The sequence below is a fragment of the Coccinella septempunctata genome, chromosome 6, assembly GCF_907165205.1.
Source record: "Coccinella septempunctata chromosome 6, icCocSept1.1, whole genome shotgun sequence".
Classification (NCBI taxonomy): Eukaryota; Metazoa; Arthropoda; class Insecta; order Coleoptera; family Coccinellidae; genus Coccinella; species Coccinella septempunctata.
Genome location: NC_058194.1, coordinates 16,225,360 through 16,252,995, shown reverse-complemented (window position 1 = coordinate 16,252,995; position 27,636 = coordinate 16,225,360). Strand labels below are relative to the sequence as shown.

The 27,636-nt window shown below is 33.8% G+C and overlaps 1 protein-coding gene across 2 annotated transcripts in view; it reads left to right on the top strand.

The window, feature by feature from the left end:
• LOC123316085 overlaps positions 1-27,636 on the top strand; it is a 74,161-nt gene that overhangs the window by 21,695 nt on the left and 24,830 nt on the right. Inside the window, exons 1-2 of one of the 2 annotated variants that reach the window (XM_044902056.1) lie at positions 14,649-14,845; positions 22,398-22,490. In XM_044902056.1, coding sequence (XP_044757991.1) covers positions 14,795-14,845; positions 22,398-22,490 — 144 coding nt within the window. In that variant the 5' untranslated portion in view covers positions 14,649-14,794. Of the gene's footprint in view, positions 1-14,648; positions 14,846-22,397; positions 22,491-27,636 lie in introns of those variants that run through there. The other variant, XM_044902054.1, reaches the window with a different exon arrangement.

Below are 27,636 nucleotides of genomic sequence, written 5' to 3'. Positions count from 1 at the left end.
TTTCTCGTGTCGAATAAATAGATAAACCAATAGAACTATAACAACTAATCTACAGGGTGAATCTTTGACTCATACAAATATTTCAACAGTAGATTTTTGAGGTCAGAAGAAACACTTTTTTTCTTCACCATTTTTTCCGAATAGGCTCGGTTCAAAAGATACAGGCTGTTGAAAAACCATAAAAAATGTGATTTTTAGTTCTATCTCACAAACGGTTTTATCGAATGAAATGAATTTCGGAATATAGTTTTTTCAAGCACAAGATATCACCCACGTCTTCCAGTTTTCTCCTTATGATCATTCCGTACCATAAAAATACCAAAAATTTGAAGAACCCAACTCTTGAAACTAAGTTGGATGCTATCTAATAAATATTTGAACGTTTTGTGAAATAAAAGTATTATTCATATTTCCTCGTATAATGCGCCGTTTTCGAGTAATTTGATGTTCAAAAATTAAAACGTATGTGTTGAATTGGGTACTTTGGCTGAATACAACTCTGTTTAAAAGATCCACAGATGTGTAGTGTCACAGATTTAGCTAGTTATTCTGCTAAGGTAATTTTGTTTTTCCAGTAGTGGCACAGCTCATTATGAAAACTTATAATGGCTATATCTTTTTATCAGGGCCGAATCCAAAAAAATGGTGAAAAATGTTTAGTTTGACCTCAAGGATCTATTGTTTAAATATTTGTACGAGTCAAGCACTCGCCCTGTATAGTTTCTTGAAAATTATGAGAAAAAAATTATGCGCTAAGCCATACATTTTTGTTCGTCTACAATACATTTCGTTCGTCTAGATTACATTTAAACACGTTGATACTGATCAAAATGAGTAGTAACTCACAAATATCATATACATTTGAAAAATTTGTTACGCAACCTCTAAAAGGGATGGAGTCCAGTTGAGTTTTTAAAATGGCAACCCTAACTTTTTGTTCCGGAAATGAATAGGCCTTTTGTCACTGATGCTCGATGTCATTTATGCTTTTTTATTAACATCATTTTATTATTGGTACGAAATGCTTCAACATAAAATTCGAATTTTCACTTTTTATGTATTCTGAGATCAATGACAAACACTTCTACCATTTCTAGCACAAAAATTGAGGGTTCTATTCAAAAATTGGCCTCCCCTCCCCAAACTAGAGGGGTAAATAAAAACATTTCAAGCATTTTTCTACGAAATAACAAATACCGAAGATATGAATACTCTACGTTACTTGTTCCTTACTCTGCATTCACGTCTGTAGTAATAAAGAAAAATCTTTGATTTTTAAATGATTACCATCATCATATCACTCCTTTCCTTCGACTAAGGAAGATATATTGTACGATAAACTTTTGAAATTTGTTTTTATTTTCATAAATAACATAGAACATCTGATGATGATTTTTATAGAAACTGCTCACTCAAGAATATGTACCATCCCAAAAAAGCACGTAAGCCTCGAACTTTTCGCAAGTTTTCTGGTTGCAAATGTGAAATCTTGGAATCCATAATTGAAAATCCATTTTTGCTTCGATCAGGAAGACCATCTCGCGAAGGATGTCGTCAAACCCGTTTGGTAAACCTATACCATTTCGAAATAATCTCCTCAGCTCGCACATAAGAGTTTTGGTGAAAACGCTGGCTTGAACTCTTGTGACAAGACTTGTTCGATATCTTCTGCAGGCTCTGAAAACAGGCTATGGAAGTGGAACGAGTGACACGGGGTCAACAATTTTAAGAACCGTGACTCGTTTGACGTAGGTACGTGTAAGTTACTGTTTTCCAGCTGCGTGGAACCAGAAGAATAATCGTTTATGATAATCTTTGGAAGTAACGTCGCAATTTAGGTGCTGAAACGGTGATTGGGTATATCTGAAATGTTCCTGACCTCAGCTTTAAAGGGCAGCGCCTTGTTATCCTCAAATTTTAGTTGAAAACTGCCTGCCCCTTTCCATATTCTCAGTACCGTAGATTTGGGTGACTTGGGATGATTCTTAAATTCAACTTGTCATATTTCAAAAACGGTGACCTATTTTTATCTGAGAAAGAGGTTCAAATATGCTCAATGACCCAGACTATTGATTAGGATATATACAATGCTTCAGAATTCGGATATGAATTGAAAAAAATTTAATATACTTGTCCCAAGTCACCCACCGATTTAGGAGGCTTGGGACACAAGTTAAAATCCATTGATTTCTCAACTCTCAAATGAAATAGGTGACTTGGGACGGTGTATAGCTCCAAAAAATTATGATTTTAATCAAATGATCAACCCCTATTTCAGCCAAAGTGAATATATTCAAACTTAAATGTAAAAAACTAAACGAAAAAGGTGTTTTCTTCGGTGATATCTTTGTGTAAATAACGTAAAAAATAATATTCTGAGAAAAATCGACATATTTCCTGCTGCCAATGCGCCGCTTATATTTATTCGGAATTGTGCCAAGTCACCCTATGAAACAACAAAATAAATGAATGAGATCCGTGTTGCCGTTTGATTTGTAAACAACCTTGTTTCATGACATATCTAATATCCCACGTATCCAGAAAGTATAAGGACCATAAAAAACGCGCTTTTACTCTCCTGAATTCGTTAATTTTTCCCGTCAATTCAAAAGCACTGGTCACGACAAACTCAACAGGAATTAATTGTTAAACTAACCGAAGAGGTGCTACAGAATCTTATAAGTTTGTTCCTTAACTCATATATGGTAGGAAACAAAGAAATCTGCAAGAGTTGTACCTACTGTCAAAAGTCACCCGAATCTACCGTTAGCTGTTTTGTTCAGTCTATATCGATTAAGTTTCAATTATAGATATCATTGAGTTCATTACTCAATGATATTAACATGCACTGGATATGATCATTGAGTATTGAAGGTTTGATGTATATGATATAATACAGTAAGAACGTGAAGGTGAGCAGCAAAATGAATGGACTAGTTTTGAACATACAATACAATAGTTAAAGAAAATTTCCTTTATTATCTAACTACGCACCTTTGTAATCGGTGAACCAAACTGGACATTACACATTGAAGCACATGGATTGGAATAGCTTCTATTTCAGCTCAAATGATTCGTTTCAGTTGATTTATGGTTCACGGTTTTTTTTTTTTTTTTTTTGAAGAGAAAAATCAAGAGCGTGCCAGTTGAAATTACTCTTATGGAATAGTGAACGTCCTTGAGAGAGTTCTTCCAAGATTTTCATGGAAATTCTTGCAATATTGCTTATAGTGCAGACACCAAAGTTGTTCTCTCTTCATCTTAGGAGAAACAAAGCTCAGGATATTGGATATTTGCATATCTTTCATGAGTTACTGTTGAAGTTGCTCTATTTTCTTTGAAGAAAATAAAATATTGAAAAACTCCGTGTCTCAGGAGCTATCAGATAGATGATCCTCCAAAAATACTATTTTACAGCCAAATATCTGTTTCAGAATTGTTGAGATTAGTAGTTTTGGAATTATCATGGAATTTTTTCTATGGGTCAGGCAGCTTTGGACGAGGTCAATAGGTGACCCCATTTGTTATAATTTGGGCGAACTCGCAAAAGCTCCTAACACAACGTCATTGGTTTTCTTGCTTTTCTATAAATTCTGAATGAATATTATGTAGAAGAAAGAACTACTAATGTATTTCAAAATTTCTTTTTTCACCTTATTTTATAAGGACAATTTTTGGTGAAATTAATTATTTTTATGATTTCTACCATCTGTCAAAAAAAAGTCTCTCTCTGTAAATGTTGCAGTTAAGAAACCAGAATAATGTTATCACACCTATACCAATACCTAATTAACAATTTTTATCAAGAGTTGAGTGGTTAGAATGAAAACTGTCTCAGGATTGGTATCGAAAATGAACGGATTTGTAGGAAATGAGTTCGTTCCAAACTCTACATGCTCATACTTTGTGTTTTGTAGAATGAATGAGGTTTTAATATGAAAGAACATTGACGGTTTTGCTTTTCTATTCATTTCAAGAAGAATCTGTATGTAGGTAATACTACTAATATTCATTCCTGGTTTAGTAGATAGTATTTTTTTGAGTTCTTAAATTGTCGTAATCCAGGATTCGACACTAATAGTAACCGTTTTTTTTTGTGTGTTGGCATTTATTCTCACTACAATTAAGTTATATGATTCATGAATGAAACAATGAATCAAAGCTGGAAAAACTACCGAAATCGAACAATGATCCCAAAGTTCCATACTGAGCGAAGATTAAATATCGTAAAAAATGTACGTTCATCGTAAAACATTCATTTCATTCATTTTAAGACTCATTGTGTGCACTGCAAACATCATTATCTTGTTTTTCATTAGGAACTCGTAGTATTTCCACATCCTCAAGGTTTATAATTTCGGTTAAAACGAGGCAACGTTCCTCCGTCTCCGTGATGAATTTTAACCGGAAGCAGGTCGATTGTGTATAACCACCTTAGCCGGCTCTAATTATATTCTTTCCGGTTATCGCTGACCCATGACGTAAATTTAACAATGAAGTCTCCGATTGACCCTACGTTGAACTTCGTTAGTTTCTTAGAATTAGTCATAGCGTCTATTCTTCTTAGGTGCAACTCAGACGGAGGCAGCAGACTGAAACCTCCGATAGGAAATGATGCACCTGTTTTTCGGAGAATCGCATCCTGATTGGAAGAGTCAATCGTTTCTCAATCAGAACTAGATCATTGAATACTTTTCGCAGAAACTCATTGTATGAGTTAAAGGACGAATCGAACTTTTTAGGGGTTTGGGTTTTTTTCTCCGCCAGACTCTCACCCCGGGTTTCATAAAGCTTGATCGGGCAATCAACGCTTGATTGACGAATAGACGTCAATTTGTTTTCAATCGATAATTCAGTCATGATCATTCAGGATCATCAAAATATGATGTTTATACCCCCATTCAATTATTCTCAATTGATACTTCTTCAATATCTTCAGAAATTAAAAGGTTTCAGTGATTTCGTTTTAGAAATCGACTGTCAAATCGTTGATCGGACCATCATTGTTTTATGAAACCCGCTGTTACTATGTCTACTATCCCTGCTATCCATTGTACATTTTCCAACTCCCATAACCTCCCAACTTGAAAACTACGATAGGTAGATACAGGGTGACAATTTGAAACATGCCAGTCCAATTATGTCACGACAAAGCTGATTACAAAGAAAATGCCGGAACAGTCAATTTCTACTCGCAGGGGGACAGATTTTGAGCAGAATTTTGAGCCGAAATCTGCTCAACCCTAGGTGTAGGAGTTATCACCCCTAAATTCTCAATAGGGAATAGAGGGTGAGCTATACCTCAATTGAAAAATCACTTGACCCTCATGAATACTATTGTTTGCAAATTTTTATTGAGTCCTTGAAGTAGTTAGAGGGGCTGACAATTTGAAAACTTGCCAGGCCAATTAGGTATGTCTCGACAAGGATGTTTTCAGAGAAAATGCCGGAACAGGTCAATTTTTATTCGGAGGGAGACATGTGTCTAGTAGAATTGTAAGCCGCTCCTCAATCTTAGGTGTAGGGGTTATCACCCCTAAATTCTTAATAGGGAATAGAGGGTGAGCTATTGAGCTATACCTCAATAGGAAGACAATAGTATTATGTAGAGGGATATATTGTCTTCCAATTGAGGTTTAGCTCACCCTCTATTCCTTATGAAGAATTTAGGGATGAGATTTGAGGAGATTTCGGCTTACAATTCTGCTCACAATATGTCCCCGTCCTGTTCTTTTTCTTTGAAAGCATCCTTGTCGAGACCTAATTGGCCTGGCAAGTTTTCGAATTGTATCTCCTGTAACTACTTTAAGGACTCAATGAAAATTTGCAAACCATAGTATTCTATCTATATCTCCTAAAATTGTCACCCTGTATGTGTAATCCAGATACTAGGATTGGTGTTATCAAAATATTATACATGTTCAGGTATTTTTGCGAAAACCGTCAATTCCACAGGAAGTTTGAATACAGTATATGGTTTACAAGCAGTTGAATTTGAAATATTTCGTTTTCAAGAAATATTCATACGACAAGTTTTCAGGAAATACAAATAGTGTGAAGTGTAGGCCTTTCCTTTTTCTTCTTTGAATTTTTTTATTTCATACCTATATATAATATTGTAAATAAAGATCTGTCTATATATAATTGTCCTTCAGACTTGACATATATAAGTTTTTCAGAAAAGTTACGCTGAAAATGCACTGTAACGAACTTCTGTCTCAGGCAAAAGGGTTGAAACCCAATCGTTGCGGATTTATCAAAAACTATTCTATCTTTTCAAAATTTCAGTTTAAATGGAATCATGGAACCAAAATTTGTGGTTTGTGGTTTTTGAAAGTGCCTTTTTGAAAAGCCGTACTTGAAAATGTTGAACATAAAACAAAGAATGAATTGAACGATTCATACCTAATATGAAAGACTTTCTTTTTTTTTTATCAAAATTCATTAGGGGATTAAATAAAGATAATTGAAACTGCATCGCACCTTGAGTAGTAATAATGTCCCATTTCGACTGCTGAGGGGCGGTTTAATATAGAAACATGGTAATTTTGCATCGAGTAGGTATATATCCTTTTTTTGGTTTTGTATTCTCCAATGATCTCATTTCGACTAAGTATGAAAATTATAACATCTAGAGTAAAATGAAATAAAACTTGCCTTGCTGTAGAACACTTTCAGATTCATAAAGATCCAAAACTTACAGGAATCCTAAGAAACGGATCACGAGAAGAAAATTTACAAAAACTTCCTAGTTTCTTTTCCTCGGAAAATGTAGTGTATATAAAAACATCGATGTATGTAAACCTAAATATGACGCAAAAAAACTACCCTTCAGCTGCCTTTGTAGCAAATTCTGTTGATTCTACCATTAGTTATTGCTTCTCCGTCACTCAGTGACTAGCATGAACTTTCGTAGGTACCAAAAAGCTGTGTGTAAAATTTTATGAATTCTTCCCTGCCAATTTGCTTATCTAAATTTTATTATCTCAAGATTGTGATCTTCAGAATGCTGAAGGAATACTAATCAAATTCTAAAATTTCTCTATTTTTCCGCCACTGGGAAAAAATAATCACGCGGTTCATGTTGATGCCAGTATGGCTAGCTTTGCAGAATTCTTACTCCAAGAAGATCGACGAAGTACAGTTTCGCACCTACACGACCTGAACTCTGGCTACATTTCAGTTAACGTCCACGAAAAAAGTTAGAAGGATAAAGAATTTTAATGTTGAAGCTACTTCTATTTAGGTAACAAAGAACATGAAATTTTCAAATCGAAAGCATTACATTGAATCAATCAGAGCTTGAAATGACTGAAAATAGCACTGGAGATTTTTCCTGAAATACCTACTTCGAGATCAAATAACAAAATGGCGAATACGCCAGTTTCAGAAGAATACATTATGACCCTCGTTATGACCCAATCATCTTCAGCAACAGAAGATGTACCTATTTTTAACAAAAAAAAAGTAGTTAATATTGCAACTTAAGAAAACCCAGCTACCCTCTACCGCTCATATGCGTGCACAAAAAGTTGTGTAATTTGAAATTGTGCTCTCTTGTTTCATATGAGTCCTTGATGGAAACGAAACGAGTTTAGATGATTCATATCCTAACTTTTTTCAAGGAAACCTATCCATTTTTATTTTGATGAAGAAATTATGGACAATAAATATCAATAATAATCTTACTGAAACAGTATAATAGTGCCCCTTTAGCAGCCATATAAGAATATATAAATTTTCACTAATACCATTAGTGGTATATGTATTTTGATGATTCTATGCGTTTTTGCATATGTGCTTTGTGTTATATAAGGATTTTGCATTTCTCTACAACAACTTGTAGTAGTTTTAACTACATCTGCACTATCCTGGATATTCGGGCGTATTAGACAAGTAAACGTAAATTTCATAGCATTCTTGTTAGACATTTTCTAACAATTGAGTTTTTTCTTAATTAATTCATATTATGAACTTTGTAATTCGAACAGAAAAATAAAGAGAAATTATAAAAATTCCATAGTTCAGGGAGACTCCTAAGATATTTTTATTCAAACACTCTGACAGGGCCATCTTGAACAGGTAGAGTTTAGTGTAAAATATTTAGCAATGGTCCGTTTGTTTTGTCGAAAAATTCAGATCGTCAAGAGCTGAAACAAGATCTATCATGATATATCAGAATGAGAATATCAACACATTTGAATTCTCATAAAGACACCATCTCATCTTCATCCTTCAACGCTTCGTGTTACTTTGATTGATACTGCTGACGATGGCTGCAATTTCATTTCTCACACTTCGGCCTAGCAATGATACATTACACGCAAAGTTCCATCCGATCGGAACCAGATAGCGAAACGTTCTGAATCTTACAGATCGAAGATTGGCGCCTCGCTATGGTTCTCATAAACCCGAAGAAATGGTTTGGTTCACATGGAACGAAGAATGAAACGAAGGATACACACTCCCAGCTGTATGGGTAAAGACACGCACCGCTAAATTTTCCCACATCTACTTCTAATTTTACACCATAATAAGGCGATATTAATTCGTATTATATTCAAATTGTGGCTCTAGGGAAGAAGCTACTACGAATTATGTTGCGTCTAACCCTGAACAAGCTGGCACAATTAAAAATTTATCGCATTAAGATATATCAAGAGTATCAAGACTGAGTTCTTAATCAGTCTTGATCTTTCGAAGTAGAAAGTCTGGTGTCAGTCTCTATATGTTCCATAATTTTTTTCGAGTAATGAATCACCTTGTTAAACATGTTGTACCTTTTCGAGCTCAAAACCAACGAGTTAACCTACGTATCCCTATTTTCGATCAGCCCTGTATAAAGAAAATGATTTCTGTTAATTACGATCAAGGGGAGTATTGAGAGCCTGTATTGATCCTCAATTCTCAACAGAAAACTGATTACAGAATATAAATGAACTTGTTGTTTTAAAATCAATTGAGGGATGAACAGCCCTGTTATAGAGCACAGGTCAAAACATCATAATGGATTAAAAATCACCGGAAATTGTGCATTTTTGAAGAGTCGTATTCTCACAATAGGCGTTTCTTCACTTCTCGAAAATGTTAAGAAATTCTGAGCAGAAAGCTTCATCTTTCATCTTGGACTTCCTCTATCTAGAAAAAATTACACGATTTTTTTGTGCCCATGGATACTTTTACCGGTTTTGTCAAAATAAACAATCAAAATTGAAGAACATTTGACCAATCAACCAAAATCCATTTGTTGCTCACAAGTTATCTAAAATATAATCAATTATACAGGGTGTTCCACAAGTGCCACACCGGACGATATAAGCGTAACCGTCAAAGTTGAGCAAAATTTTTTGATGCAGACTTGAATTACTCCATGAATAGCACAACCTAAAAATATTTTCGTCCCACAACAGAAAAATAAAAGGTGACTTTGATTCTTCTTCAAATGGGACACACTATATTCAGTAGTGTTTTTCAATTTTCTGGAACATAATGATACCTGTAGAGGCTACGTTATTTAATTATAATTTACGAATCCTTGCACATACCAATAACAGCTTTACATGAATTGAAAGATAAGATTTCAAAGAATCATGGCCAGCTATAATAAAGCATCTCCAGCATATGAATAAGTGTTCACAAAAAGACTATCAACATGACGAATTTCATATCGATTTATCTTTAAGTATTTTTTAAAATGCAATGCATATGATTTTTTCCATCATAAAAATAACTTTTCATTTTACTTCACTTTTTTTCAAATTATTTTAATGATGAAAAAAATCATATGCATTGCATTTTAAAAAATACTTAAAGATAAATCGATATGAAATTCGTCATGTTGATAGTCTTTTTTTGGACACTTCATATGCTGGAGATGCTTTATTATAGCTGGATATGATTCTTTGAAGTCTTGTCTTTCAATTCGTCCAAAGCTGTTATTGGTATGTGCAAGGGTTCGTGAATTATAATTAAATAACATAGCCTCTGCAGGTATCATTTTTTTGTCAAAATGACAAATATTTCGACAACTATTGAAGAAAAACATGTGAAAAGTGTACAAAAGCATGTAGAAAGTTCTAGAGAATTGAAAAACATTACTGAATATTGTTTGTCCCATTTGAAAAATTAAAGTCAACCTCTATTCCTATTTTGTGGGACACCCGATATATTCGAAAATATTTTTAGGTTGTGCTATTCTTGGAGTAATTCAAGTTTGCATCAAAATATGTTGCCAAACATTGACCGCTACAGTTATACCTTCCCCTTCGGCACTAGTGGGACAGCCTGTATAAAAGTTATTAAGTCAGAACGTTTCTGAAGGTACATTTTCAATTCGATTATTAGAGACTTTTTTAATTTGCCCTGAACATTCATTCATTTCCTACAGAATGGTAACATCTTTTGTTCGTTCATAAATTTTGTTTTTACCTACAAACAAATTTGAATGTCTCATTTATCTATGCATCACTGCTGCAAGTACCTTGAAAGGTTCTCACAGCAAAACCAATAATTAAAATCCTATTAAGTACGAACGAAATGAAATTCAATCCGTCGAAAACAATGGACATTTGATTGAGAACGAACAGAAATTTCGGATATTCATCTTTTCACAGATTTCGTTGCAGTTTCGGTATCTAAACAATCGATCCAGCTGAAATTAATCTTGATGTCCCTCTGAAGATTTTAATCACACATTGAAATCACCATTGAATAAGTGCGATCATTAGTTACGTGGTGTTATGGGATCAGGAACTTTCATTTATAACCTAGATTATATTGAGTATTTCAAGATCAGACATTTTTAGTGCGTGTGTTCGAAGGCAGTCTCAAATGAAACTAGATATTTTCTTTTATAAATGAGAAAGAACTAAGACAAAAGGAGTAGAATGGTTAGTTAATATGAGGGTGGAACATGATCTCACAAGGAGTGAGAGGCTGTTGAATCCTTATTCATTATTTTCAACAATGAACTTTAGTGATCGAGTACGAAAGAAAATTATAAACTCAACAAGTGAATCACGACGAATGGACTGATTTTCAATTCACAGCCATTATTGCAATTTTGAGTAGTAAATACTGAAGTTCAATCTTCATCGAATATTATTTATTATTAATTCAGTCAAGTTGGGATTCAATAATAAGGATTCGCATTAATTCCTGTAAAGAATTTTATTGTTTGAATGCCTTCATTAGAGACCCACTTATATATATGACTATATTTTTTTCGGTGGTGAAGTGTCCAAGTATTTCTTTAAACTATCATACCAAGTTCTTCTCATGCACAGCAGAAGACAAAGTTGAAGAGCACTATCACCTTTTCAAGAAGATCGAGCCTTTTAAAAATTCATAAAACCTTTGAGTATTCAACTTAAATTAATGGTGGTAGTCTGCTTCAATCTGTTAGCCAATCTGTAACTTTTCATAAGTTTACTGTGATCTGTAGCTTACAGGTTACAGGAATCCGTAACTTCATTTACGATGAGCAGTAAGACTGTAAAGAAGATAGTTGCAGAACATTTTCAGAATTGCATTATTTACGAATCCGTCAATCGGATACTGACATACAATCGTACGCTACAGATTTGTAACTTACGGAGGAAAAGCAGAATACAACCATTAGTTAACATTATTCTCAGGCACTTGCGCAGAGATTTATTTTTCAATCACTTATAACGGGTGTGAATATGAAGGACCAGAAATTTCTATTTTTTGACGAAAATTAGAGGGCTATACAAAGTTTTTTTGATGCTATGGCGTTGCTATATAGCCCTTAGGGGACGGCGAATTTGGGATGCACTGTACAGGGTGGGCAAAATTCGTTGTCTACTGAGAGGATCTCGAGAATTATAGCAGCTAGAAGAAAACGGATTCCGAGCTCATTTTCGGAGAAAACAAAGAATGGTGAAAACCACAGTCTCCTACGATACTTCGTTTTTGAGTTTGACAATTTCGTTCTCATAACTTTTTTGTCTTTGAAGTTACAAACCTGAAACTTGAACTTTCTACAGGCACTTTTTTACGTAGAATCTACTAATGAGCTCAAAATATTTTTTCATTTTGAATCATTAGGTGAACTTTAATTTTTTTAAATGCAAACTTTTATTGAATTTTTTATTTTTGAATTGGAAAAAAATCTTTTTCCAGTTGATTCTACGTATGAAAGTGCCTAAGAAGGTTTGAGTTTCAGATCTATGAATTCAGGGACAAAAAAGTTATGAGAACTTTTCGGAATCGTCAAAATCTCAATTTTTGTTTATAACTCGAATTCTAAAAATGATAGGCCGGTTCTGTTTTTAGATTTGAATTAGTCATGAAAAAAGAGAGAGAATGTGTCATCCGTTTTCTTCTAGTTGCTATTGTTCTCGAGATCCCCTCAGTAGACAACGAATTTTGCTCATCCTGTACATCAAGAAGGGATGGAAAAAAACTCCTTGCCAATGGCATACAGACAGAGGAAGCTCCGCATCTCTGGGTGAAAATCCTATATCACCCTGTACAGGGTGGGCGAATTTCGATGTTTTAGCACTACAGCTTCTAAATCAAATCTAATTCCCCATTCTCGTTCTCTTTTTCTGAGAAACTAACAAGACTATTAGTCATTTTTGGTCACTTTCTTTTGTTTTCGAGTTATAAGCGAAAATTGGAAAAATGGCGATCGAAATAAATTTGAATCTCCGCTAATACTGATAATAGAACTCCGAAATTAAACATCATACAGGCACTGTTTACTTAGAATCCAGTGGCGTGCTTGCGTTTTTAGCAGGATTTTCAATTACGAAGCTATGACCCAAAGTTATGTTTTTTAAACACTAGATTTCTGTGCATTTTTTTGAAAGCTTAATTTTTACTGATTTCAAAAATATATAACATTATATGGTTCCATCAATCATTTCATTAATATAAATAATAGAAAACAACCTTCTTTCTCAATATTTCTATGGTTTCAAATTTTGACGAGCATTGAAAAAAGGAGCTTCCTATAACAAGAGCAGTCTCCTTCCGGCAATGTCATTCTTTCTATGCTTTTTACCAATTTTGACAATATTTGAATCTAGATAGGTATATTTCATGAATTTTTTTAATAATAAAAGGACTAGTAGAAGGAGACTGTGGTAATTATACGATGCTACATTTTTTTATGCTCATCAAAAGTTGAAACCATAGAAATTTTAAGAAAAAGATTTTTGACCATTTTCTATTATGTATTTATATTGATGAAACGATTGATGGAACCATATGATGTTATATATTTTTGAAATCAGTAGAAATTAAGCACAGAAATCTAGTGTTCCCGTTTAAAAAAAAACTAAACTTTGGGTCATAGCTTCGTAATTAAGGATCCTGCTAAAAAGGTAAGCGCCCCACTAGATTCTACGTAAAAAAGTTGATAACGCCATTTTTCCAATTTTCGCTTATAACTCGAAAACAAAAGGAGGTTCAAAAATGACTGCTATTATTTTTAGCTTCTCAGAAATAAAGAACGAGAATGAGGTATCAGATTTGGTCTATCTCCTCTGGTTTAAAAGCTGTAGCGCTAAAATATTGAAATTTGCCCATCCTGTACAACAAGGATAGCTGCGCCAGTTGCTTAAAGACTAAGGTTGGTGGCTTCATACTACTGGCGAGAAATACAACATCGGCGAATAAATGTCCAAGTCATAGCTATAAATCTAAGAAATAAAATGGCGATATTCCATCTTAATCAATTGTATCCGAAAAATGGCAAAAACATCTCGAGGTGTGGACCTAACAATCTACCCAGCATAAAAAAATCTGTCTACAGCCCTCTTCTATTCTCAAATTCTTGGCCAAGAATAGGAAATGTTTTACTGACCTACACTCACCTCCTATATAACAAGAAGGGGTTGAAGAATACTCTTCACCAGTAATTTATGCTTTGCATCTCCTTCATCACCAAACTAATGTCTAATGTCGAAGTTATAGCTAGTAAAACTTATACAATTTTCAGCTGTCCCACTTCATTTGATTCTTACGGTCGGTTTCATTATCAAACCTGAAGTCCCCTTAATTTTGAAGCTTCCTTCAACATCCAGTTTCATAATCAAATTTAAAGTCACTTTAAGCTTAAAGTTTCCTTTAATGTCATTTTTAGTAGTAGAGTTAAAGGAAGCGACTTTAGGTTTGATTATGGAGTCGGCGGTTAGTAGGGTTAAAGGAGGCTTTAAAATTAAAGGGACTTTAGGTTTGATTATGAAACCAACCGTAAAAATGACAGTTAAGGAAGCTTTAAGCATAAAGTGATTTCAAATTTCATTATGAAACTGGACGATAGTTCATTTCACGGCCTTAATTTAGCTTCGTAGAGATTTCAGGAGAATATTCGATCGGTAATTTTTTGGGTTATTATAATTATTTCCACCTTTTTCCTCTCTTTCCATTTGAAATTTTTCAATTACTTTCACTTGGCTTGGGTATTTGAAGCGAAATCATTTTAAAAAATCCTTCCTGATTGCGAGGCGTCTCTGGGACGAACAGACGTACGTTTTTGAAAGGTCCCGCGGCCCGCTATTTCGAAGACACCAAGATGTTAGCCCCGGTCGTGAGTTGAAGACCCCCTTCGCCCCCCCGTAGAAGGGGCCTCGCTCCGTTACACCTGTGCAGGTACAGTGAGCTCGCTCGACCGGCTTTTGTGGCCGCCACTCGAAACCTCTCTCAGTATTTTGTGCGCGAACCTGTTCATGAAAGTGATGTTTACTGGGTAAACTATGTAGAAATTGGCGGTTTTTCCGGCTAACATCTATGGAAAATCGTTTTTTCTCGAGAATTTAGCAAGATGACGAAGGGGAAAGTGTCGAAAGCCAGAGCTCTGTTTCAGATATCAAAGGTAGGGACAGATTTGTTTATGTTTATTTGCATGTTGGACCTGTCGCTGGTTTTACGGTTGCCATGTTGACTTAAGACCTTCGAGTTGCGTAGAAGAAAATCTGAATTAGATACGAATCTACATTGATTAACTATACTTAACTGCTTGATTTAGCTATTCACAGCATGTTTTTATCAAATTTCGGATTGACAGATCATAATATCATATGTTTGGTAAAAATAAACTAGAACTTCAAAGATGTCTGATAAATTTTGAAATTAATAAATGTTTAATGCGCAAAGTTGAAAAGTCAAACTAAAGCATGAATTAATACTGATTTCATTTCAAAAACAAAGATTTAACTTTATAATTAGGCTTACTTCATCCTTTATATCTGTCCAATTCAGCTGTTTTTTCAACTAAAAAAAATTGTAAATCAAGGGATGTCTTTTAGTTGATGAAAAAGATCTGACACATCGATAGGTGTTTGACTTGCAAGTTTTTAAAAGGACCGTAAGACAGATATTTCATATTCTTGAGATCAAAAACTTTCTGCTTCAATAGAGAAACATTTTTGCTGATTGTCAATCCGCAACAAAATCAAGATCAAGAGCTTTCCTTTCTGAAGTTCATTAACTTGTAGATAAATAATCTCTATTCCGAAAACGACTCATTCTTAAGTATTTTTTAACAATTTTGTAATTAACTCATTCTACATTGGGTCAGATTACCTTCTTCCTTTTCACATTTATATCATCTATATATACGAATAAAATTGACAGAGGAAGATTCTATTATCCACTTTGTGAGCATTCTCTCACTCCTCAAAAAAAAATAACAATATTACCGTAACTTCACTGAATAATTATATGTATATGAAATTCGATCTTGAAATTCAATATTCTATTTATGTCTCTTAGGATTTTAGGAATACAATTCTAATACAGATATATATTATGTTCTACGTTCACTTCTGGTGAAATTGAATATATAAATAACTAACTCCCTAATTGAATCAATAGTGGCTCGATATTACGAATGAATTGGTTCATTTTCCTTCAGAAGGTTTCAAGATCCTTCTATTATTCGAATCTTATCCGAATTTATGTGGAAAAAACATAAATTTTACTCGTTGAGAAATAAATGAACAATAGGGAGGGAAAATAATATCAATGATAAATGGTAGATGTTGAACACAATTCAATTGGTTCGATGTAATTGTTCATGAAAAGGAACTTTATGTGTTTATGAAACTTTCTATTTATGATGCTATTTCGATTGTTCTCGGATGCTATTACAGATTTACAGCTCTATAATTCATCTAAGAATCACGTTAATACCATTTTCATAAGATGAGTCGAATATACATGAAGTCACCTTAGTTTTATGGTTGATCAATAAGAACTATGCTTAATTATGTGCCTAAAAATAACACACAGTGTTCATTAGTTTGATAATTTTATGCATTGTGGTAATTTCAGGGTATTGCTATTTTCAATATCCTAGAGCATAAAGTCACTGAAAACAAAAAATACTTTTTTCGAAATTGATAGTTTCATGCATAATCTGAAGATGCCGAATAGTTTTCAAATACAAGTAATCAACAGAAATATTAATAATTCACCTTAATTGATGAAATTTGTGTAATGCTTTAACTTACCTGAATAAGCTATTATGATAGTGACACAACTTGTGTAGTGGTAATAAAAAAACTCATGCTTGTGAAAATCAAGTTATTCAGTCTCTTTAGTTTATTTTTTATATTTTCGGAGTGTTCAAGCTGAATGAAGAGAGGACAAAGTGATATTCTTCTCAATCATCCAATATTTTCAAGGACTCTATTTACATCAGTAGAGCCAAGCAGAAAATTATTCTTTTGAATAACCAAGCTCATTCAATGATTTAATGACTGGTCAAATGGTCCAGAAAAGACTGAAAAGACAATCATTAATAGAGAAATTCCCACTGAAATAGTTCAAAAATCTCGCTGAGTTTTATAAACTACTGTATTTTGATGTTACAACTGGGAGAATGGATTTCTTTGGCTAAACAATATTGATGAATAGATATCTGTAACCAAATTCATTGATGACAAGTTTAATGATCCTCGTTACAAGTTTCTTTGCAGAAAACATGTTACTACCCATTTTCTTAGTGAATATATAATAGAAAATCTTGAGTGTACAAACTGTGAAGAGTTACTAATTAAAATAATTCAGATCTGAGGTAGTTTTAAAGTAAATAAACACTCAGGTGTTTATTGCAATTAAAGCTGTTCGATCCATATCTCTATCTGAACTTTATTTTCGAGTGTAACCATATTTCTATGAGAATACCTTACAGAACACATCGATTGAGATGTAAAGTTAATGAAGAAATTTGAGCTTGAGCCTCAAAAAATCTACTAAGTAGTTGGCAACCTAGAATCAATAATGGAGGATATCTATCGTACATGATAACTATACTATAAACTTTACCGGATATAAACGTGAATACCCTTTATGGTCGAAATAATCATCAATATCGGTGGATGATAACAAAAGTCGACCAAAAATTAATGTTTTTTTTAAATATAATAACACTTCGTTCCACCAACACCATTGGTATTTGAGCAAATCTAGAGTTGTTTCCTGCGTAAACGGATATTGCTCATTTACTAGAAATATTTACTCCCTCAGTTGGAAAAAGAGCGACAGGAAGAATTCCAACTTTTATCCTCATCACAGAAACAGTTGTTCATGTGAATATCATTAAGGAAATTCATATTTATTGCTAAACATAGTTATGCATTCGAATAAATCAGAAGGGTAATTGTGTTGTTTTCTGTAAGCAATTTTCATTGGAAGAACGCCAATCAAGTGAATAACTACATGAATTAAACAATACTAACTGAATTCTTGCAACTATCAAATGTGAATGTATAATCTGTTATTTGTCCTTGTTCTGATCATTTCTGGATTCACCAACAGATGCCTTAATAATTATTTTTTTGAGATGTTCAGAAATATTCAATGGAAAATATAACCCTTATAAAACATTCTATATGAGTTTCTCCATATAAAATATCATCATGTGAACCATGAATTTCGTTGAATCCATACGAAGAAAATATAGATTGGGAGCTAATTAAGATAGATAAATTCAAGGAAGAAAGTGTATTAATTGTTTTCAGTGTGTAATATGCTTCCCATGAATTTCTCCTATTAACATAGTAGGCATTAATTGCGTGTTACGGAAGAGCGTTTTTATAAAGCGAATCGGAGATTAACTAGGTTATAATTGATTCTTTCAATGTTCAATTGAAAAAGGAAGTTATGAAGAAGGGTTGCGAACTTCAGCTTACTGAAGATAATAAAAAAGTAAATGAAACTCTTTAGGTTATTTGAAATTAATAATAAAAAACCGTTATCTGGGTTATTTGCGGTGGACGTTTCCCGAAAGTAACTCGATAAGATACATAATAGTACACCAAAACAAACGAGGGATTACATTAAGTATACTATAAGGAAGAGATAATTAGCATCTCTTTTCAGAAATATTCTCAGCATATTTAACCTTTTGATGTTTCACATTCAAGTATCATGGTTATCTATGTACCAGTGACTAAAAAATTGTCTATAATAGTCGAACCCTCAAACTGATAAACTAGGCGCAGCCGTGGCTAGGCTAGGCAATAGACAGTTTTTTGGCGAGGTGCATATTACAATTTTTCGTCAACCTCTTCATACCTTTATGGATGTAAGTACTCACCTGCTCACCACGTCGCCGAAGTTTCCAATTCCCTCAGCTTTGGAGGACTGTTACTGATAGCTAACTATTCTTGATTATTATGAGCACTAATACTCAAACCACGTCCTGCAATTACTAGTGAAATTTAGCAGATTCTTTAAAGAATTAACACTTACAGTCACTCTTTTTCGTTATCGATAAAAAATTCTGTTTATTTTTATTACAAATGGTAATATGTATTTTGACGCACAGAATGTTATATTACCTAGATACCCAAAAAGGAATAAACGACAAAGACCCCACAAATTTGTCATGATCATAGATATACTCCATTCACATTTATTATTATGGCTCGGTTGGCCATGGAAATTTGACACTCTGTATAGTACGAAAATGTGGGGTTATGACGCTTGTTAAAACCATTGAACTAAAGAAGTTCAATGGTTAGTTCAATGGTTAAAACATTTTTGGGTTTTAAATCAGCGATATGTTGTCCGTTCTACGTAAAAGTCTCAGTAATCAAGTATTTTATCACAATGTAGAATCACTTCGGAAAATATGAAGTCGAAAATATGTGACGAACATAATTGACGCTTATAAAAACTGATTGAGGACATACCAAATCAAGATATTGGATAGAAAATCAGTCTTTGAGATCAGTTTTTGAATATATTTGTTTTTGCTATGGAAGAAAATTGACTTATTGACACATAATATGCAGTAGCTTGAGGAGATGATGTTAGTTTTCTTCATTGGCTAAAGGTTGAATACGTCACATCAGTTGTAGATTAAAAAAAAAATCAACCCGAAGATGAAATGAATATGATGCAGTGGTTGGGAATAGGTATCTCTCGAAGGAATCAAATTCTTCAACAAAAATCATCTTACATCAATGGAATTCTAGCACTTCCTGAAAACCTATCTTCTCTCTTTTTCAATCACTTTCGACATTTCATGAGTGCCAACCTTACTCCGTTCTGGTTACAAAAAACAAAAACTTGAGAAAACCATTTCATGACCAACCGAGTGCTAAAATAAAAGTGAGTGGAGTACAGATTTTCATTTCGTCAAAAGACGACACAGTGAACGAACGGGTTAATTTGACAGCTGCAAATGACAGTTATTATCACAGGCATTAATGTTTTTATCAAATAATGTATTCAAGAACACTCAACCCTGACTTTCATGTTTTGAAAACCTATATAACAGATTTCGCAAATGTCGAAAAACCTAAATGCTGATGAGTTTTCAAACCGGGATCTCACCCTTCTCGCCCAACCAATCGAATCGAAGATCATGATTCACCCTTAATTATCGATAGGAGTGCATCTGCCCCGAAATGGGGTGTTACACCTGCAGGCATCAACGGAAATTTTTATTGGGATGTAACGGAGGGATGAATTATTCAGCGAGTCAGTTTACAATCGGATTAGGCGGAAGTGAATACTTCCACTGTTATAAAAACAAGTGACTTTGTGAGTCATCCTAGCGGTAGTTGGAATAAATGGGTGTTTCCTGAGAAAGGTTCGTTTCTTCTTGGTAGCTTTTCTGATAAAATTCGGATCCTATATGGGTATAATCAGGTCACCATTTCCCAACTTTCTTCGTTATATGTATATGAAAGTTAATTTGTAATTTGATAGACTTCATTTACAACTCGCCGCGTCATGTTTTTCCGTCCATTTTCTTTATTTTGTGAGGAGAAAGAAGATTGATATACGGAGTGAGTACCGTAAATTCGGGTGACTTGGGACGATTGTTGAGTTCAACTTTTCATATTTTCAAAACGGTGACCCATTTTTATCTGAAAAAGAGGTTCGAATATGCTTAATGATTCAGACTATTGATAAGGATATATACCATGCTTCAGAATTCGGATATAAATTTTAAAAAAATAAAATATACCCAAGTCACCCACCGATTCGGGAGGCTTGGGACACAAACTAAAATCTATAGATTTCTAAACTCTCAAATGACTTGGGACGGTGTATACTTTTGAAAAATTAGAATTTGTGATTATATGTTTGAAATTCGGTAAGGAAATTCAATGATAAACCCCTATTACAGCGAAAGTAAATGTATTGCAACTCATATGTAAAAAAATTGAACAAAACTGGGGAACTTTGATTTCTTTCATTCTTTGGTGATTTCTTTGTGGAAATAACGTAAATAATAATATCCTGCGAAAAATCGGCATATTTCCTGCTGCCAATGCGCCGCTTGTATCTATTCGGCATTGTCTCTAGTCACCCTATGAAACAACAAAATAAATGAATGAGATCCGTGTTGCCGTTTGATTCGTAAACATCCTTGTTTCATGACATATCTAATATCCTAATATCCCACGTATCCAGAAAAAAAAATTACACATGCACAAAGTGAAACACATGTACAGGACACTAGAAAGTATAAGGGCCATAAACAAACGCGCTTTAACTCTCCTGAATTCTTTAATTTTTCCTGTCAATTCAAACGCTCTGGTCACGGAAAACTCAACAGGAATTAATTGTTAAACTAACCGAAAAGACGCTACACAATTTTATAAGTTTGTCCCTTCACTCATAAATGGTATGAAACAAAGAAATCTGCAGGGGGGGTAAATGTCCCAAGTTACAGGACTGTCCCAAGTCACCCGAATCTACCGGTAAATAGAAAAGAGTACCCCATAAAATGAATTACTTCGTTATTCAATATTTTGTAGAAATATACTCGAATTGGTTAGTTTTTATTTTATTTAGCTACTTTTCATGTATGATTGTAGAGTTTGTCATGCACTCCCTACAAGGCAAGGAGATTAATTAGGTTTTTTCGATGATTAAGGGTGTTAATTTATGAAACCTTTTCTATTTCAGGCATGAACTTATCGAATTCGAATTTTTACTTTCTTTATGTATTTTGAGATCGATGACATACACTTTGGTAGTTATTGATATGTTTAAAGTGTTATATTGAAAACGTTTTTTTTTTTGTAGGGTATTGATATGAATTATCTGAAACTTTTTTTCTCAATAAGTTATTTCTACGCCACAAAAGGCATTTTTGCGTTAACACATCAGTCACATCACTTTCATTGACCTCAAAATAAATGAAGAAGTAAACACTGAAATAAAAAACTATCCTATAATAAAAAAAGCTCGATGAAAAACTACATCGAAGGTCAAATCATCTATATATCACTCAGTTCAATTTTGTTCTATATGCATCACATAAAATGGATTGTTTTGGGATAATGCGAAAAACCTTCATCTCATCTTATCCCATATTTTTTTCGAAAATTTAAGCTCAGTATTCTTGACATCTATATCCCAAATCCCGAAGTATACAATAAATATATTTTTTATTGCAAAAACCCCTTCAAGAATCTTTAATAGCGTTAGGTGACGAGTGTTACATGACTTTAAAGGTTCAGAAATTCTTTTTATGTATATATGCAAACAAATTTCTGTTTGGCCCTACACTTTCAACGAAATTTTCATACCGAAAATATTTCATAGCTATAAGTACCTAAGTACTTATTTATAGAAGAGCAAAATCTTCAAAATGATGTGTCACCCGACCCCTACTGCCAGTCTCGAAATATCGATCCGGCTGGACTCTTTTATGTGTTAATATTGTTCGCAAAAAATTTTGAATCCAACAGGTGTATCTGATGCTGATTACTCACTGGTCTATCAGTAATTTTATCGACTGAAACGCCGATTTGTTTGATCAATGAACGTGTTATCTCACCTACCTACCCCACACATGCCGTTCGCCGGGATTGGGCCTATCGACCAGTAAATATCGCTATCTTGATTGAAAACGTTGGTTTGCCATATGTTAACACGTGCCATTTTGTTTGCAGGTGCTGTGGCATCTGGATATCTTCAGGAGGAGCTTCAGGGACCTAATGGGCCATGCCTGTATGGCAGATTCTTGCATTTTTTGTGCCTTAAAGGTGAGTCATGCTTTTTTGTTTTTAAACCCATAATTGCGGACAGATTCTTCCTGGCTGAAAGGGTTGGTGATTTGGTACTTTTATTCAGTATAACATGATATTCAGTTAATATTCTTATAATTTCTTACGACTAAGGTATTTAAAATGCAACAAATAGATAGATTTATTAACGTACGTCAGCACTGTTCATGAAATTCACTCGCAAAATGAATCATGTTGTGAAAACAAAAAAAGACATACATATCTTTCTCACATAAATTTATTTCTGTCAATTAGTTGGGCAACAGTTACCTACCATATAGTAACCGTTTTCTTACTACTAGTGTGATCTTGAAAACTGTGTTTGCGTTTTTATTCTCATTAGTCTGAAGTAAATGAATTGAAATATTCTTCAACCGTTTTTTCAAATTAATGTCACTGAACTTAGTACGTATGTACGTTAGTACGTCTTTCAAAATGTGCTAATATACAAGGTGAGTCTTTGACTCGTACAAATATTTCAACAGTAGCTTCTCCAGGTCAAAAGAAACACTTTTTTCTCTTGCCATTTTTTCCGAATCGGCTCGGTTTGAAAGGTACAGGCTGTTGAAAAACCATAAGAAATGTTATTTTCAGTTCTATCTCACATTATGGAATGAAAGGAATATTAAGCCGATAGTTTTTCATTTATGTGATGAATCTTTCTCGAACACAAGATATCACCCTCGTTTTCAAGTTTCCTCATTATGACCATTGCGTACCATAAAAACATCAAAAATTCAAAGAACCCAACTCTTGAAATTAAGTTGGACACTATCTAATGAATATTTGAACGTTTTGGGAAATAAAAGTATTCTTCATATTTTCTCGTGAAATGTGCCGTTTTCGAGTAATTTGTTGTTCAAAAGTAAAAAATATCTGTGAAATTCGAAATATTGGGTACTTTGAACGAACCTCTTTTCAAGAGATCAACAAATGTGTAGTGTCATAGATTTAGCTACTTATTCTGAAGGGAATTTTGTTTTTCCAGGAGTGGCACAGCTCATTATGAAAATTTAAAATGCCTATATCTTTTTATCAGGGCCGAATCGAAAAAAATGTTGAAGGAAAACGTTTTTCTTTTGAACTCAATAATCTACTGTTGAAATATTTGTATGAGTCGAAGACTCGCCGAAGAGTAAAATATAAATATGGCATCAGATAAGCTATGCGTCATTGTGCTTCCCAACAAAAAATAGATGAATACGAAAGTTGTAAGAAAATTGTTCTTTCACTTTTTCTAATCAAAAATAATAAAAGTATCTGACTGAGTGCCTCTATAAACTGGTAGTGTAGGAGAAGAGTGCTGGGATTTCGTTACCCTAGTAACGGCATGTCAACAAAAAATAGATGAATACGAAAGTTGTTAGAAAATTGTTCTTTCCCTTTTTCTAATCTAAATAAAAGTATCTGACTGAGTGCCTTTATAGTCCTCTGTAATGAAACGGTCATTATCTGTCTCATTTCTGTGAAAATTGACGTGAGTGTGGACCAATCAATTTTCTAGACAAAGTAACTATTGGCCGCAAGTTGGGTTGTCTCTTTCACATTTTCCATATTTGCTGCACATCTGATTAGGAAATGCTCAGTTTATCCTCTATGTCGTTGTGGCCAATATTTTAGAGATATTATGATAAGCTACATTTGATTTCTTGAAATGCTTTGAGAAAATGAACTATCAATAATTTTTGGTCGTATTGACGTAGAGAAATGAAGGATTTTGGGATTTTTTGAAAATCGGTTTTCTTCTACCCTAATTTGAACGCATACTCATACAGGGTGGCTCAGTCGGAGGACGCCAGCACAACAATTTCCACTCGGAGAGGGCATCTTCCGATTGCGAATATCGTCCTCCTAAGCAGGGTAGCAACCCTTCCAAGAATTTTAAATAGCAATAGGTGTCGATTTACACATCATTTTGAAGGTGTTGCAGTTCTATTCATGAAAATGCTTATGCTGTTTGGCGTTCGTTTCGGAGTAGATCTAGATCAACATTTTAAGGGAGGTTGCATTGCTCTGTGACCTTAAGATCTATTGTGCCATCCTGGTCCAGAGTTCTAAGTCCTAATGAACTCCAATGCGTGGAATGGCTACGAGTAATTTACTTTCTCCTTCTCGCTTCGTAGAGTTTATTAAAAAAATTCATCAACTCTGAATTTACAGTACGCTTATTAAAGAGGTGCCAAATATGCAGTAGGCGATTTCTTGTCAGAAAAACATTGGCTCAAATATATCCACCCCTTCGGATATATGGAGAGTCAAAAATGATATTTTTCAAACTATCTGTATGGAAAATATCCAAAAAATGTATTTACGTGTACTGTGTAGTCGATCACTTTATAAGTTCCTTCACAACAATAAAAAAAACCTTCAATATTTCTCAATAACGTTGAAAATTCATTTTCCATGGACCAGTAATAACCGATATGGCAGCAATAAAATTGACTAGAACTCTTTGTTCTGATGTCGTAAATTTGCGAATTTTATGACACAGTACCTACCTATTCCATCAAGGTTAAATTTCCCGCCTTGAGTTAATAGAATAGCGCCAGTTATGACATCTCGCGACAAAATAGTGAAACTATTTATGGTGAGCGTCGTTTGATTACACTTTTTAAGCCACCACTTCTTGCGTTCCTCGAATCTCTTTGTTCCTTGTGTTCAACGCGAGCCTCTGGTAGCCTGCGGCTGTGTTCGTGCTGTGCCCCTTATGACCAGTTGACCTCGATCGTGATTGGCTGAAGAAAGTTACCTAAGAGCAAACAGACAATTCTTTGACGTTGAGTCGATCAAATGGTTTTTGAGTCTGTCACGCGCCTTCCGCTAAGACGACTCAGCTGGTCTGGTGGTTTAAAGGTCCAGCTATCTAAGCAGCCAGATAAGAATATAAATTCGTCTTGTATCGCATATAAAATAGTTACAACTTTGAACAGTAAATCTTGCGCTTTATTTGCATAAGGTGTGACTGAATTTTGAATTCGTAAACGATTCTAAGAATCAACTTTGCCAATGAGATGATGTTGTACATCATAATCATCAAGGTGTTGATGTTCGTAGTTTTGAATTCCAAATTATTTTTTATGGGCATTAAAATATTGGCTAAACTAAACACAAGCTATTCATTGTTTTAAAATGAAACATGAGGTATTGGATAGGTAATTGCAATATAATTATTGAAAATCATAATGAATAGCATCTTCAAATATGAAGAGGCATATATTGATTGATCTACCTTGAGACAGAATTCCTAAATAACTTTCATGCAGTTTCTCAATAAGTCAGGAATAATATTAATTTACGAAGACCAAGATAAGAAGATAAAAGATACCTACTTGATATACTATAATGCAGAATAGCAATTAATTTGCATATGACAATACAAAATTACTTCGAATGAAATATACAATATTTCATTCGACATATGAGTACAGCTTATGAAGAAGAATTTTCTACAAAAATGGTTCAACATTTGAAATGGTGTAAGATCATATATAGGTACAACCTTATCGAATTGGAGTTTGTGCAATAGCGCATCATGGGAAAGCAATTTAAATTCTGAACTACAATTTGATAGCTATGAAGGTAACCTATACTTACAGCATTTCAAATATTGGTCCATTTTTACCTAAAATTATAAATAATTTAATACTTATGCAAATGCTTCTTTTCATGAAAAAAATGAATTACTGTGACCGTAAATAAATGAGTTAGCCATATTATAATTGATCTATACCATATATTTTTTTTATTGCATTTTTGAATATAAAATCTTGTATGAGGTACATTTCTACCATCAGCCTTATGTCCTTATGTCTGTAGGATGGATTCCATTCCACAGCTAACTGTGCATTCTGATAATATAATTTCGCATTAATAAAGTAGGTTTTTAGAATCAATTTTTCTCGAAAACGGTGCATCCTACGGATATAAGGTTGGAGGTTGGTATATGGAGTAGAAATGTACCTTCTGAAAGGTACAAAATGGCCTAAATGTTCCTAGGAAAAAAATTGGGCATTTTGCCGACATCTTCCCCTAGTATACTACCCTTCACAGACTTCACCTGGGTCATTTCATTCCATAGAGGCTGAAGAATCTCACTTCAACAGCCTGTATCAACAAAACGGAGCCTTTACAAGTATAGAGGTTTTATATGAACTTTTCGTACTATTTTTCGACGTAGAATATACCTACTATTGAATTCTTTTAACCTAATTATGGGACACACTGTATATTCCGGTTTACTTGAACCCAGTATTCATATTTTTGCGGGGTTTATTTTTTTCAAGTCCGAACAATAAAATTCTTGTCAATATGGTTAGAAAATAGGCCACTCTTATCTTCTTTTCTAATAATTCACTTCTTGGAAAAGATGAAACACTGGCGCCTTAGTAGAGTAGTAAGGATTGATTTTCACTTCATAATGTTTCATTCAAAGAAACCGTAAATCGCATTATATCCATCGTTACTCTGAAGATCAAATGACGCTTTCGTAGTGGATACAGTATCAGTTTTCCTTCCGGAAGCACGTGGCTAGATTATGCAACTGGAATTGATGCCAAGATTGAAGAGAATAAGCATAGTGTTACAAATAATGAGCAAAAATGAAGAACCGGTTATTACTTGAGGATAAGTACCAAAAAATATTTTCAGTTCGAACTCGACACTGATCTAGATCAGTGTAGTATATCACTTATGACCTTATGAGTTATATATATACAAGGTATTTTTAAAGGTGAGTCAGTTTTTTAAAGGAAGTAGAAATCGTCAAAATAAGCCATTTCACCAAGAATCATCTATGCAGAATTATTCAAATGATGAAGTTTAAAAAAATCATCGATGAATTTATGCGATTTAGGAATAGATATATAAAATGGAGGGAAACACCTCACCTTGTGATGAGCTTATTGTTAGGTTATTGTTATGATCACTCTATCTACCAATGGGACGTTTTTTCATTTTATTTTTATCCCTATTACCTTATATCATTCTATTTGCTGTATAAAACACCTTAAGGGATTTTATGAGCAATTAATTTATCGTTATATAATTTGTGTTTGTGTGTGAAAATTTTCAAAATAAACAACAGTCTTGTTGTCATGTATCATATTTCTATGCGATTACTCTCCAT